At 38.7% G+C, this 14,627-nt stretch overlaps 2 protein-coding genes across 5 annotated transcripts in view; one reads left to right on the forward strand and one right to left on the reverse strand.

Annotated features, from left to right (window-relative positions):
• Positions 1-916: 916 nt before the first annotated feature.
• ube2kb (ubiquitin-conjugating enzyme E2Kb (UBC1 homolog, yeast)) lies at positions 917-10,849 on the forward strand. Of its 2 annotated transcripts, XM_053479626.1 has the most exons (7): positions 917-1,247; positions 1,985-2,078; positions 2,176-2,234; positions 4,534-4,616; positions 8,210-8,309; positions 8,470-8,598; positions 9,957-10,849. In XM_053479626.1, exons 1-7 carry the CDS (start codon positions 1,185-1,187, stop codon positions 10,029-10,031), a joined length of 603 nt encoding a protein of 200 aa, XP_053335601.1. In that variant the 5' UTR covers positions 917-1,184; the 3' UTR covers positions 10,032-10,849. The 2 variants fall into 2 exon arrangements, with proteins under 2 accessions (XP_053335601.1, XP_053335602.1); XM_053479627.1 differs by lacking the exons at positions 917-1,247; positions 4,534-4,616 and having other exon boundaries at positions 2,049-2,078.
• A 1,685-nt stretch (positions 10,850-12,534) lies between these two features.
• The window catches only part of pds5a (PDS5 cohesin associated factor A), a 32,558-nt gene continuing 30,465 nt past the window's right edge, over positions 12,535-14,627 (reverse strand). For 2 of the 3 annotated variants that reach the window (XM_053479623.1, XM_053479622.1), the window contains exons 32-33: positions 13,470-13,816; positions 12,535-12,930 (exon numbers count right to left, since the gene is read on the reverse strand). In XM_053479623.1, coding sequence (XP_053335598.1) covers positions 12,927-12,930; positions 13,470-13,816 — 351 coding nt within the window. In that variant the 3' untranslated portion in view covers positions 12,535-12,926. Of the gene's footprint in view, positions 12,931-13,105; positions 13,353-13,469; positions 13,817-14,627 lie in introns of all 3 variants that reach the window. The other variant, XM_053479625.1, reaches the window with a different exon arrangement.

Here is a 14,627-nt window from a genome sequence, read left to right on the forward strand (position 1 = left end):
CTGTGCAGGTCTCCCAAAACAGGGCCACAGTTACAGTATACTTCACAAAGGAGACCACTGGATCACTGTAAAAGCCACTAAAACAATCTCCTCGTTCACATTGTGCCTTCCGTCACCTTTGGTAATTCACCTTGAACCGACAAGGTCATATGAGGTAGTAAGTAGTACTGATTTATTGGTGGGGTGCTAATGCGGTAAAACATGATGTATTTTTGGTGCGTCCATATAGGACAGACTGATTGGATGAATTTATAGAGGACTTGTTTAGAAGATGAATGTAATTAATAAATGAATGATTTTATTGTACCTTTTTTATTTGCCTGGTTAATTTAGCAATTGACCAGAAGACCAGCTCTGACTTGGACTCTGGACTGAATGACAATCCATCACAGGGCTCGCACACAATGGACAATTGGGATCGACAATGAAACGTAATCATCATGTCGTTAGAATGTAGGAGGAAACTGAAGGAGACCCACAAAGCAGCAAAACATGCAAAGGACCCACACACACCTGAGGTGGAAATCGAACTCTTAACCCTGCAGGAGCAAGGCCACAGTGCTAGCCAGTACGCCACTGTGACACCCAATAAAATCAGACCACCAATACAAAAGGGTTTGGGCCACTTTAAAACTGTCGAAATGCTTTACCAAGGATAACTGCATGCTTGATATTTCCCATACGTTGGCCATAATGTTTCACCGTTGCCTTGCCAGGGGTAAAATAATGTCAAACCCTCTGTTGTCGAAAATTTAACCCAAAAAAACCTTGTGACTTGCAAAAGAAATCCTTAATTTCAATCACCACACACATTAAGGCTGCTAGTGGGACTTAATCCGAGTGTAGCCCCAGTATAACTGTACACGACACACGCGCACACATACAGTATGCACGCGCACAGGGTATAACTGTGGCGTTATAATAAGTGTGTGCGCGAGGGAAAAGCGCGTTCACGTCGCAACGGATATTCTCAACTGTGTGTGTGTGTGTGCTCGTTTTCCAGACTGGGGGGACTGCAGCTTTTAGTGCAAAAGAAGAAGAAGTGAACAGGACAGAGTGAGAGACAGAAGAGAAGAGAAGAGAGAGAGAGTTGGAGGTGTAAAGCGCAGGCCTCAACACAAACACACTGCTGCTGCTTGGACACACTCACACACACACACACACACGGGAGTTTAAAGACAGACATGGCCAACATCGCCGTGCAGAGAATCAAACGGGAGTTTAAAGAAGTACTCAAAAGCGAAGAGGTTTGAAATTCGCATTTTTTTTATTTTTAATTATAGTGTATATAAAAAAGATGAATATATATAATATATAAGGTTACACTTTGGTCTCAGCTGCTCCGGCTAACTGCTGAAACCTCAGCAAGTTAGCTAGTTAGCTTTCCAAATGTCACTCCTACAGTCCGTGTATGCTACATAATAAATGTTTTTTTTGTTTTTCTTAAAAACTTGTCATGAATTTGAATAAACAAATATTAATAAATATATACTGAATATATTTCCTATTAAAAGCCCTAAATGTTTAGCTAGTATTCGTTAGCAGACCTGCTAATTTGACAAGGGCGCGCGCATCCCTCCATTAGCCTGTTAGCCTTTCTGTCAAAACATTACCACCTGACACAGGAGGTACAGAACTGTCTCACTTCACAGATGAATAAAATAATTAAATAATTTAGAGAACTACTCTTGTTAACTTGTTAACGCGTTAGCTAGTTAACTAGCTAGCCAGGTTAGCTCCTGTGTAAGTACAGTACAGTAGACATTTCCACACAGACAGGCCAGCTTCTTTGTCCTGGTTCCTTACAGAGCTGTCTCTAAATATGGCCCTTAAAGTGGCATAAATGTTATTTATCGTTAACCTGTTTACTTTATATGATATTCAGCATTAGGAGAAGCACATGACATTTAGGAGAAAAGAAAAAATAAGGTCTTGGTTTAGTTGCACTTCTGCTTTATTCATTCCTCTCCATTCTTCTGAACAGACGAGTAAAAATCAGATTAAGGTGGACCTGGTGGATGAAAACTTCACCGAATTAAAAGGGGAGATCGCAGGACCTCCAGACACGCCATACGAAGGTAAGGATTTATTATTATTATTATTATTATTATTATTAGTTTTCCTGAATGCTTTTGGAAGATTGTATAAACATTTAATAGTGAATTTGATTTCCAGGTGGCAGGTATCAACTCGAAATCAAGATCCCAGAGACGTATCCCTTTAATCCACCAAAGGTAACAGCCGAGTTAACAACCTTGCTGCACGCTGTTACTATTACACTATTAGTCGTGTACGAACTATCGTTTACATTATTGTTGGGGTTTCTAATGGGATTTTTAAAAGGGCATGCCTCCTAAAACCTTTAAAAGAAACCACCACAATGAAACAATAAAATTTTATTTGTATAGCGTGTTTAACAATGATCATTGTCGCAATGAAGATTTACAGAGTCAAAAGAAAATTAAGGAAACGTGAGAAAATATGTATAAATTAAAATGCACCCGACTGCATTTTAGAAAGAATGGCAATAGAAAGAAACCTTGAGAGGAACCAGACTTAACAGGGAACCCATCCTCATTTGAGTGATAATGGATAGCAGGGATTGTTTTGCAGTCATACTGTGTGTTAGGTGACTAAAAGTTCAATATAACAGGAGCGGTGTTTAAGTTAATATGGAGTCCAGTTTCGTTATTGGAGGCTCAGGTACAAAAATGTATCAAATTCCAGTCCTATTGAGCGACCGCACCTGAAACGTGTTTCTGTAGGATTATTTATGATGTGTTTAGTGATGTTGCGCTGCTGTCACAGGAGGACGTGGTTGGTGTTTAATAGGAGAGAAAACCAACACAATCTTTTAAACCTTGGATCTAAAGATCTGTTTTAAAAAATGTGATCAATCAAGTGTCATCCTAAGCGTTCTGACATTTAGTATAACAACACTGGGACATTTCCCTGCTTGTGTAACCCCGCTAACTAACTTTTTGTTAAATAAAATTATAATTCTATCTTAATCCTACACTTATTACAAGACCTTGGCCAGACTATGTGACATGGCTGCTTTGGGAACTGTTTTCTCTGATGGAGCAAAAGTAAACATAATATGAGAGGTGTTCAAGTCAAACTGGGACTTTGTGCAGAATAAAAGAACACAGTTTGAGAGTAAAATCTCTTTTTGATTCTCTATGTAATTCGCTGCTACACTTAAGCACTTATCACTGGGGTTTCACTAGTGCTTAGATGAAGGTAGAAAATTGTCTCAGTACGCCGGCGCCATGATTGGACTGCCTGCTTCATGTCTGAATTGCTGGCCTCTCAGGAACTCCGTTAATGGCCGGAAGATGAGGAAGTGGCTTGGAGCAAGGTCAGGACTGTACGGTGTATGTGGCAACAACTGCCAGCTGAGTTTCTCATAGACAGATGCGCCTTGTTTGCAAGTCGGTGACAAGTTATTCATGCATTTTCTAAGATCAGGCGTTTCACTTGCTGAATGTGGAATTAGCCACCTCGGCCGGGATCATTGTTCAGGGACGTACGGTTTTCTTTAAATTGTTTGCACCATTCAGATGTTTTACTGCAGATAAGACCATCAGCAGAGTACTGTGCTTAAAGTCTTCATTGGTCAGTCTTTTCCGCCTTCATTCAGGAATTGAATGACTTGCATGCCCCTCATATTTGGTCATATTGCGTATATAATGTCAACTGAAAAACATTACTTTTTTTATATAGCTGATGTATGAAAAGCAAGTGCTGTTGTACTCAATATCAGCACAGCGTTCAGTCTAATTGTGTATTTGCTTTTGCAGATTTGTTAAATACATGTGTCCATACACATAAGGATGTGAGAGAGCTGGACAAACTGAAAGACTAAAACTAAATAATCTCTGGGTAAAAATGAAGCGAGGACTAATTCTGTTAATAAAAAGAGAAATAGACCTCATAAGTTACACACAACTCAGAATAGTATTTATTATTAGTAACATGATCGTCTATGCAGTGCAGATTAGTGTGTATGTTGTTCAGGGTGTTTTTTTTCTCTTAAGAGCTTCCATATAGAGACAAACCAAATAACTAATTAAGGTTTGGATTTTCTGGATTGAACCTTTTCTGGTAGAGTGTACCAGTTTTGTTAAAAGAGATAATAAGAAAATAAGTGTACTGATCATGTCATTGATGGATCTGTATTTGTTCAGATTACCAGCATTAAGGCTGGAATATTGACTTACTATATGCAAGGGACGTATTGTAAACTTTTTAAGCCCAGGAAGCCAACACGCAAACTAGGCAAATAAACAGGTTTTTCTACACTGTTTTCATGAAAGTGCTGAAGGCTAAAGGTAATTTTTTTCCAAGTATGTTTTAAATATATTTTTGACATTTTCTATTTATCTGTAGGTCATGTCATAAGCTTCTGTAAAAATGTACAATTGTAAGGAGTTTCATTTATCAGCTATCATCATTACTATATTACATTGTTATGGAATTCGCTGCATCAGAGTATCAGTGCATTTTTTTTATTTATTTTTTGCCTTTCAGGTGCGGTTTATTACTAAGATCTGGCATCCCAATATAAGTTCAGTTACTGGAGCAATATGTTTGGACATTCTCAAAGACCAGTGGTGAGTTACGGCTAATCGTATGTGCTTTTCCACTGAATGATAACCTTGGCAACAAACAAAACAAAAAACATTACGAGGCCAAACGTGATAAATCCTTGAACTGTATAAAAGCAACTTTGATTCGCATGAAAACTAAATGTGCCATTATCAAAAATGTTGTAAAAAAAAAATCACACTGACAGATTCATGTATTCCTTTCACGTGACCAAAGATGAGAAGAACGATCACCCAGCGTCGTATTCAGTACACGTTAGCATAGACCAGCTACTGGTCTCTGCGTCAGTTTTCTGAGTCGGACTTGTTGAGAATGACCTGTGCCGTGTGTAAGGGTGAGACGAAGAATATGGCTCACAATCCATGATATTATCACAATTGTTTTTTTATGATGGTTTGTCACACTCAATCTCAAGTCGAAATAAAGAGCTGTTTTTACCTGGCATTATGAGCACGTCTCTGGTGGGCACTCGTGATCAAATTTCATATGTGACTTCTGCTGGATCAAGGGTGTTGCACAAATTTATTACATCAGTCTTCTGCTGCATTTGTTTTTAGGTACAAATATTTTCTAAATCCATTGCGCTGGCAAACGTTTTTGATTGTATGGTCAGATATGACGTATATACATTGTATGGTCAGATATGACGTATATACGTGGTGTCCATTATAAGTGGATTTTGTGTGGGGAAAATCTGGCAACCTTGGCAAGGAAAGGAAATACAATTAGTGTTAAACAATTAATCCAGAGTTGTTGGTAACCGGATTTGGTTTTTCCGTGGTAACTAAACTGCCTGATCGCGTGACAGGAGACTTGGAAAGTCTTAATGAGGATGAAATCAAACATTTATTTTTGTTTTAATGGCCAGGTAAAATGTCTTGGCATCAGTGATGTCTTCACAGGCCTTGCTGGTGTTCTAATAAACAAATGAACCTGTTTCTTTTAGCTCTGTCTGGCTGTGGTGCGGTTCTTCCACGTGATTTGGATATTAGCTCCCCTTTTGTGCTGTTTTTCTGTTGGCTGAGCAAATTTATAGTCTTTTCATCATCTTGCCAATCTTGCCTTTGCATATTTTGCAAACAGTCACTGTCTTCACTTTTTTGACAGTGATGATTCCTTATTTAAATTCTGCCTCTGTACAACATAAAAATGGATTTGAAATGAAGCACATCAGTGAGCGCCTAACACAAATATTACATTCACTGCTTAGGAATTACAGTGAAACATTTTTATAGTCCCATTTTCCATTTTTGAACGCTTAAAAGTAATAGGATATTTGGCTGATAAGTAGTTTTATAGCCAAGTGTAGCCTGTTTCTTAGTTATTTCATAAAGGATTAAGGAAATCAAATGTCTGGAGGTGAAATTTGGTACATTTTTAAAAAGAAGAAAAAACGCAGGCAAGGTCAGCAACACCAACATATCTAGAGGACCACAGAAGATGGCATAATGCTTTCATTTACAACATCTGGACAAGTCTCTAGAGGAGGTCGGGTGTGTCGTTAAAATGTACAATCAAGACCTGCCTTCTAACAGATGATTTTTCTTTAGGATGCAAGACATTTACCAAAATGTTTAGGAGAAAAGGGAATGGAGAAGTAGGAATGAGGAAGGGCTCAGTGGAGGCAGTGGTGTGGCACGGTATGGCTGCCAGTGGAATTGGGTCGCTTGTGTCTGTTGACAATTTTAACTGCTAATAAAAGCACCTAAAGACTTCTAATGTATAGAGACACACTTGTTTTGACATGATTCAGTCAAATAACAGACTGTTGCTTCACAGTACAGATGCATAATGATCCAAAATCTACTGTACAAGAAACACAATAACTTCCTAAAGCAGACAGATGGAGTGTTTTTAAATTGTCACCTGACCTCAAACACAGGTAAGATGTTTTTTGCTTACTAAAGAAAAACTGAAGGCAGCTGCACTAAACGCCTGGCAAAGTAGCTCAAGGGACGAAACTCTGTATATTTGTCGTTGTCCGTGGTTTCCAGACTTCAGGCAGGCATTGACTGCACAGTATTACAAATAATGTCTATTTTTGTCCAGTTAGGTTTGAGCTCATAAAAACAGAGATACATTATAAAGGGTCCGTAAATTGTTGTTAATCGGTTCGAATCGAAGCTGAAAGTCTACACTTCAATCACATTTAGATTGCTTCAATTAAAATGAGTTGTGGTGGTGAACAGAGGCAATATTATGAAAAATTACTGTTGAATTAGTTGAGCTCAGTTTCCTCTGAACAGTCTCTGAGGTTTGTGCGTTTTTCAGGGAGAGCATGCGCTGGACTAGTGTTGTTCTGGTCCTAGTCTCATGATACTTAAGATCGTGCTGTAAAAGCAGATCACAGAAACATCTAATCACTCCTGATCTAAACTGGTCACATTGCTTAACGCTAACCGTTAAATGACTAAACAGATGTCTGTTTTGACTGTCAAGTGGAAAATAAACCCTGTTTCCTTCTTTTGTTCAGTTTATTGAAATACTTTACCAGGTTGATGCCGTCCTTGTCTGATCATCAGTGGAATGGATGCGTTATGTATGCTGTGCTTTCTATAAATTTGCTCAAAATAAGAAGCATAAAAAAAACAAACACATTTTTTATGATCCCACTCCCTGCTGAGTGGCACACGGTGAATTGTTCATGGTAACAAGGTCAAAGATTATTGTATGACTCCACACAACACATTTACTCCATGATAGCTCGTCCCTTTTTTCATTAACTTTTCTGAGCTTTTCAGTTTCTGATCCTTTTTTAATTCTTCTTTTCTTCCCTGTAACTCATATTTAACTAACCGTGACACATAAGACGCTTTAAAAAAAATTATTAATGCAAACAGAGTGCTACAACTTTGAACCTGTATTTATCACAGATATTGGAAATGTAGGAGTGATGGCCGAGTCTGTTTTATTTTATTTTTTTTGTGTGTACTCTGTTTAAGCATCACTTGCTTCACAGTTTATCCCACCCTTTTTTTTTTTACTATAAAAGCCAGTTTTTTTTTTGTAAAATCTGTTTAAATGAATGTTGTTATTCTTTCGGCTGCTCCTGTTGAGGGATCGATCGCCACATTGCCGGATGTCCTCCCTGAAACAGCCAAGACTAAGTTAAAAAGCCAATGAAGGAAAATGTGTTGAAGTGAAACTCAAAGCTTTTGATATGACACGGGAGATGATTAACAGCACAATAAGTGTTTAAACATCGTTTTTTTTTCCCTCATCAACGTTTATGACTTGTTTATACCAACTTTTAAGAGTTTGTGTTTTTTTTTCCCTTTGCTTAAAAGAAAAAAAACGCAAGTTAACACTATCTGCAAACATGTTAGGATCTGTTTTTATTTCACTTTGGTTAACAGTTTCTTGTGTGACACAGAGTTCGCTGTTCTACCTGCTAATAACGCCGAGCTTTACCTCCTTACATTGTGATCAAACATACCAGGTTGCTTTAGTGCTAACACCACTGTAGATCAAACTCTCTAGCTACTGTATGTCCAGATTAGCTCCAGAGTGAAGTTCTGCTTTCTAATAAAAAATAAATAAATAAAAATAATGCACTAACAGATGTGCACTAACCTGTTCTCACTCTGACTCTTTGCAGGGCCGCAGCGATGACTCTGCGCACGGTTTTGCTCTCACTCCAGGCTTTGCTAGCCGCAGCCGAGCCCGATGATCCTCAGGATGCTGTCGTAGCCAATCAGGTAGGTGTGTGTGTGATAACTATGTACTGGATGGATAATTTAGCCTACTATAATTTAGTCTCAGGCATCTTAGTCCTGACTAATGAACAGAACCGATCAGTAGCGGAAAAAATGTAACTCTGTGGTGTTTGTGTAACACTTTGTACTTTGATTCTTTCAGTATAAACAGAATCCTGAGATGTTCAAACAGACCGCTCGGCTCTGGTCTCATGTTTACGCCGGCGCGCCCGTCTCTAGTCCCGAATACACACGCAAAATAGACAAACTCTGTGCCATGGGCTTTGACAAAGTAAGTACCTGAAATAAACACACAACTGTCCATGTCGGAATTTTTAACTTGTTTTTGTTTTTAAGTCATATTCTTCATTATGAGGGGAATTCATCTATTTATTTATCTAGTGTGTTATTTACTTACTTATTTATTTAAGTACTAAGCGTTATAGCTATGCAGTGTGTCCGGACACTAGTAAGTACTCATCGGGCACTTTTTCGTTAAATACACCTTGCCAGGGCCGTGTCGGACCCCTTTTGCCTTCAGTGCTGGAAACCTTCGGTAGAGATTCTGGTCCATATTGACGTCCATGATGTGAGTTTAACGCTCCACCACATCCCAAAAGTGCTCCATCGGTTTGGGATCTGGTGACATCGAGGTCATTTGAGTCATGTGACTTCACTCCCTCACTCACTTAAGTCATTTGATCCCTGTAAACACGTCGTCATGTTTGAGATATTTTTAACTTTGACATGGCGTGTTATCCCGTGGTCATGAACAGGCTCAGCAGCAAATCTCAGGTGAAGCTGTAGCATTTAAATCAAATGATACTAAAAGTGTGGCAAGAAAATATCCTCCGTACCATTACACCACTAGTCTGAACTGTTGATACAAGACAGTACGTATCCATGCTTTAAAATTCTGACCTTACCATGTAAAAATCGCAGCAGAAATCGAAAGGCAACGTTTTTTTCCCAGTCTTTTATTTTCAAATTCTGGTCAGCCCGTGCAACCTTTAGCCTCATTTTCTTATTCTTATCTGACAGGAGCAGCACCCGGTGTGGTCTTCTGCTCCTGTAGCCCACCAGCTTTACGCAGCCTTCTGCATTCTGATGCTTGGTTTAAACTTCAGTGTCGATGTGCCTAAATGCATGGAGTTTTTGCCATGTGATTGATTAGTTGAACAGGTGGCCAGTGGGTGTAAATGCATTTTATTTAGTAAAGTGAATTATTAAAATTTGATTTGAATTAATTTTGAAATCAACAGATATTTAAAATTATTTATTTCCTAGGTAAACTTTTACATAATTCATTCATTTGGTATTTATAACTATTTTATGATTTGACATCCATTATAAAATCTTTAAATCTGTCGCACACCCATCAGTGTGCCTCTAGTCACTTCGATTCATTTGGCCTGACGACGATATTTCCTTTATGTGCCATAAATTGATTATTCTATAAATATGGTGAAGTTTTATCCAAACAGTCACAGGAGGAACTTTATTTAGTTAGACGGGGATAAAAATCTAAAAATTTCTTCCAGTGTCATAAATTGCTGTTTAAAGTCAAAATACATGCACTGCACTAAATTTCAACCATGCCTAATAAGCTGCTTGATTCTGTCATTTCTCTTTGTTTTTTTTAAATTGCAGAACGCAGTAATAGTAGCTTTGTCTTCGAAGTCGTGGGACGTGGAGACGGCAACAGAACTTTTGCTCAGCAACTGAGACGTCACACATCATCTTTAGGCCACAATTTCACAATTCACTTTTCCTCCCCCATCTAAGCGCATGTATTGAGATCAGCTCCGTGTAAACAGAACAAAGACTGGCCTGGTCCAATCCAGGTTTTAAAAATCTGCTCCAAAAATCGAGTGTGCACACATCATGGGGGATCACCAGTAAGAGACGACTTAGAATACCACAGCTAATGCAAATCACACAAATTTCTCACTAGCTCGAGCCAAATTACGCAGTGAAGCAAGAAAGCGTCTCGTCACGAACTGATTTCGACCCTGCCGCCGTACAACTGTGCAGTTGTTGCTGTTTAAACAGTCTTTTTAAAAGCCATACGATGGCATCTTCCACTTTTCTCTTATGCCTGTGGTCCATTTTCTGAAAAGAAACCAAAATGAAGGGAAGCCTGTACGACTGACTGCCACTTTAGATGCTCCAAAAGAAAAAGGAAAAAAAAAAAAAAAAAAAAAACAGTTGCTTGCATGGGTAAAAGAAGGATTGTGTGTGTATACATAGGTATATTAAAAGGTGTGTGAACATTCATGGGGAGGAAGTGATAGTTTTTCTAAGTGTACATTGCGGGGGGAAAGTTCTGCCAAGTTGCTAAGAAGAAGAAAGTTGATTAGGATCAAGCATCCTTTACTGTTTGCATAAAACTTAAACATTTACACATAAACCTGATGTTGATAATTGGCCAGATGATATGGTGTAATATAGAACATTTGATTAGATTTTTGGTGTATGGTTGAATATTTTTTCCAGTCTTGGAATGAAGAGGAATAAAATGATTTTTAATTTGTTGAGCCTTATGTTAGTGTAACTCGTAATTATTTTCACCTTCGAGTGACGTTATATTCATGCTGCCCTTTCTGATTTTCCCTTTATTGACTGCTCGAAATCCTCTTGCAGAAATTTTGTTTGAAAGTATATATATATTTTTTGCGTCACTAAATTTGTAGCAGAAGCAGTTTTATCAGGTATGCAAAAAAAAAAAAAAAAAAACATTGAGTAAGAGACTTCTGAGTGGAAATCATTCATGTTGCTGAATGATTCTGAAGCCAAATTTGTCTAATTTTAGTTAATATTCTTGACTTGAACTTTTCTGACGGTTGGATCAATCACTTCAAAGTATTTAATACTTGCATTTCTCTTATCAGACAGACTGTTCCAGGGAATAAACATCACTCAGATTTAAAAGAGCAGCAGGATTATACAGTAAAGTGTGTATTACTGTTGCCTTTTTTTTCCCCCCTCCCCAAAAAAGATGACTGATTTGCTTAAATTTTTGTTGCCTTTTAGATTCCAAATGGAAAAAACATGAGCTACATATCGAATGTGCTGGAGCAGAATGTCCAACTCTATCCATGTTCAAATCCTTAAAATAGCAGGATTACATTTATTCTCACTATTGTGTGCGTGCACACATACACAAACGACCCTTCACTTGTATATAATGCCAAGTCTCTTACTTTAATTATTGGTCATCCTCTCAGTGCACCATTGATGGCTGGGTTTCTGTTTTGTATGAAAATCAAAAACAAAAAAAAGTCTGTCTTCCTGTAGTAATGACTGTGTTCAATATTGCACGAAGAAACAGCTAAAATGGGTGGGAGGGGAGAGGGGTGATCTGTTCTCTGTTAGGAAGTGGGGAAAAAAAGTCGAAATTTAAGCAATCTGTACAAGCATGGTTATTTATTGTGAAACTATCATTTCTTTGAATAAAAAATGCTTGAAAAATGAAAAGGTGTGTGTATTTCATTGTTTCTTTTAACAGACAAACTAAGGATAAAACAGACCCATCCTAAAAGAATGAAACAGTTTTAAAAAATTGAAGGAAAAAAAAAAACCTTTCAAACCATTACTTTTTTTTATGCAGAACAATGGCTTCTGCATCAGAACATTTCTCAGTTCAAAATTGTCTGTATAAAAAATTCTACAGCATCACTCGCGCCTCTGAACTGAGAGGAAGGAGTACGAGAAGCCCAATTCTTGCATTTTTATGCTTTGTACAAAACAGGATTAAAAAAAAAAAAAAAAACGGGCAAATATTTTCTCTGCCGTGTTTGATTAGATCAAGGAATTTAACTGCAAGTTCTGAACTTGCATACAATGCAGTTGAAGAAATGTGAATAACTAGCCTAACTGCTTTGAACCTAAAACCACATACACAAGTAGAGAAATGCCACATCTGCAACAATAGAGCAGTATTTCATAGATTTAACTTCATATACAGATTTGGGATTAAAAAAAAAAAAAAAAAAATGCAAAAGGATGTCTCATCTCAGACCAGGCCAGATTATTTCCTGGTGTTAATATAAGGGATACTGTTCTTAAAAAAAAAAAAAAAAAGTAATTACAGTAACCATTACATGTTTCCTGTCCCTGAACGCATTTTCTGTTTTGCACAGAAAGAAAAGTCTGTTAATGTGACAAAAAGGCAGGACAGACTGAAACAATCCAGCAGAGCAGGAGAGAATGCACAGGAACCAACAAATCTTTCCAGGCATTTAATAAGCAATGGTAGATTAAAACTATCTTTTACTTTCAAATACTTATTTTTAAAAATGGCTCCAGACAGTGTTAAAGAAATCAAACATCATAAGAGAGAGAGCGAGAGAGAGGGGGGAGAACAGTGTCGTGTCTGTGTATCGTAACGCTCAACAGAATCCAAACATCTCAATCCTCGCTTGTTTAAAGTTGAGGGCTGCGGAACAGTTCAGATGGTGTGTCGATGTGTGTGCACTCACACACATTTCTGTTTTCAAGTAGATGTGTGGAGAATTGTGTGTGTGCAGTTCACGTCAGAAGCGAAAGAGCGTTCGAGTGTGTAACGGGGCATGTGTAGGGCAGTTAGGCTGTACAGCCGGACCTTTGTAGACCGTCGCTTTACCTGCGAGAGAGAGAGAGAGAGAGAGAGAGAGAGAGATGAGCATTCTCACATATACAACACATTTTGTTTATGCCAACGCATCAGTTATAACGCTAATTAAAGCCTTTTCTGATACTCATAGTTAAGCAACACTGCCTGATGCTGTTTATCATCTTGTAACCTGTCTGAAACTCACTGCCAGCTGCTCCTTTCCTGCTCCATGGACACTTCCTCCTTCTCCTCCTGTCTTTCTCGGTTGCTCCGAGCTGGTGGGTTTGCCCTGTTTCTCAACTAACTGACTGACAGAAAGGAAGCCGTCTGGGCTCGATAACGGATCTCTCTCCGTTTCTCCTTCACTTCCATATGCTAGCTGATGTTGGACTTTATGGCTGAACAGACTTTCATCAGGTTTAGCTAGCCTCGTCGCTTTTGGGAAAAGGCGCCTGTAGCCACAGTCACATAATTACAATCGTGTTTACTTTCAATTGCAATAAACCTAAACAATAAAGTAAAACCTGACACTACACTGGGAATATAAACAAAAACAAAAGTTTATTTACCTCTGTAGGTCAATCTGCCTCTGTTGTCCTGCCCGCTTGGAATCTGTTTCTTTTTGTTGTTTTGGTATCTTGCCACTGATTGGTTCAGCTGAGCCTGTCGAGGTAGAATCCTGGGAGGGTGTCGCCCTCTTTCTGCCCCGCCCCGCTCCGCTCCCAGGTGTAGTCGTGACCTCTTTGTCTTTATTGGCTGCTGCTGCTGGGTTTTTTGGGGGTCTCCCTCGGCGGGGTTTGTTAGGGGGAGGCTGTGACGCCGCGACAGGGTTCGGGGTGACGCTGTTCTCCGTTCCCTCGGACGCCGGAGCGTTGCGCTTCCTCCCGCTCGCCTGGGCCGGCGTTGTTGCTTCCTCCTGAGACAGAGAGAGAGAAAGAAAAGAAAATGCAGATAAATTGAACAGTTGAACTAGCCTGAAACAAACACACAACCTGATTAATGGGTACAAACGGCGAGATGAGGAGAAACGGCTGTTCAGCAGAAGCAGATTCTACATTAATCTTTACTGAGTATAAAGCCAGTAAAGCTTTACTGACACCCTGCCGAATAACAGTGTGCAAGACAGAAAAATGTGTGTTTTCAGTTATTTAGAAAAAAATATTAACTTAAGCCCAACATCTCGCCCTGACCGCCAACACACTAAGGAGCTCTGATCACAAGTGCATGCACTGTTTCTATTTTGAGTGTGTACTGCTGCTCCTTAAAAACAAACTATTCCTCCTCAACAACAGCAAAAAACAGCATATAACTGGTTAGTGATCCAAAAGCTCTAGATGGATCGTGTTAATTGTTTAGAAAATATGTAAGGCAGAACAATGTGGGTTTTTAAAAAAAATTTTTTTTATATAAAAACGATTTATTAGTTAATCATTTATGTAATCATTCATGTGATTCTTCAAATCTGCCTGGTCAGATGATGATAATTAATTAATAGACGATGTGATAACACTACAAACCAAGCACTTGCATGGCGGGCACTTTGTATAATTACATCTTTTAACAGGACTTAGGATCTTTTCTTGTTAAATTCTGACCTGGTCCCCAAACAGTCCAGACTGACAGATACACAGGACCCGACGACCTGAGGCCACACAATTTCTGTATGATCTGCTCCAGTATTCTTTAACCACAGTCAGATGTTTTATAGGACTGGAAAACCGTAGCTA

Source organism: Clarias gariepinus, chromosome 20 (assembly GCF_024256425.1).
Source record: "Clarias gariepinus isolate MV-2021 ecotype Netherlands chromosome 20, CGAR_prim_01v2, whole genome shotgun sequence".
Lineage (NCBI taxonomy): Eukaryota > Metazoa > Chordata > Actinopteri > Siluriformes > Clariidae > Clarias > Clarias gariepinus.

Excerpts from the sequence above, each read along its gene's own strand:
- ube2kb (XM_053479626.1), top strand. The coding sequence starts at position 1,185 with ATGGCCAACATCGCCGTGCAGAGAATCAAACGGGAGTTTAAAGAAGTA. Across the intron at positions 2,079-2,175 it reads TCCAGACACGCCATACGAAG|GTGGCAGGTATCAACTCGAA; the intron begins GTAAGGATTTAT and ends TTTGATTTCCAG. Across the intron at positions 2,235-4,533 it reads ATCCCTTTAATCCACCAAAG|GTGCGGTTTATTACTAAGAT; the intron begins GTAACAGCCGAG and ends TTTGCCTTTCAG.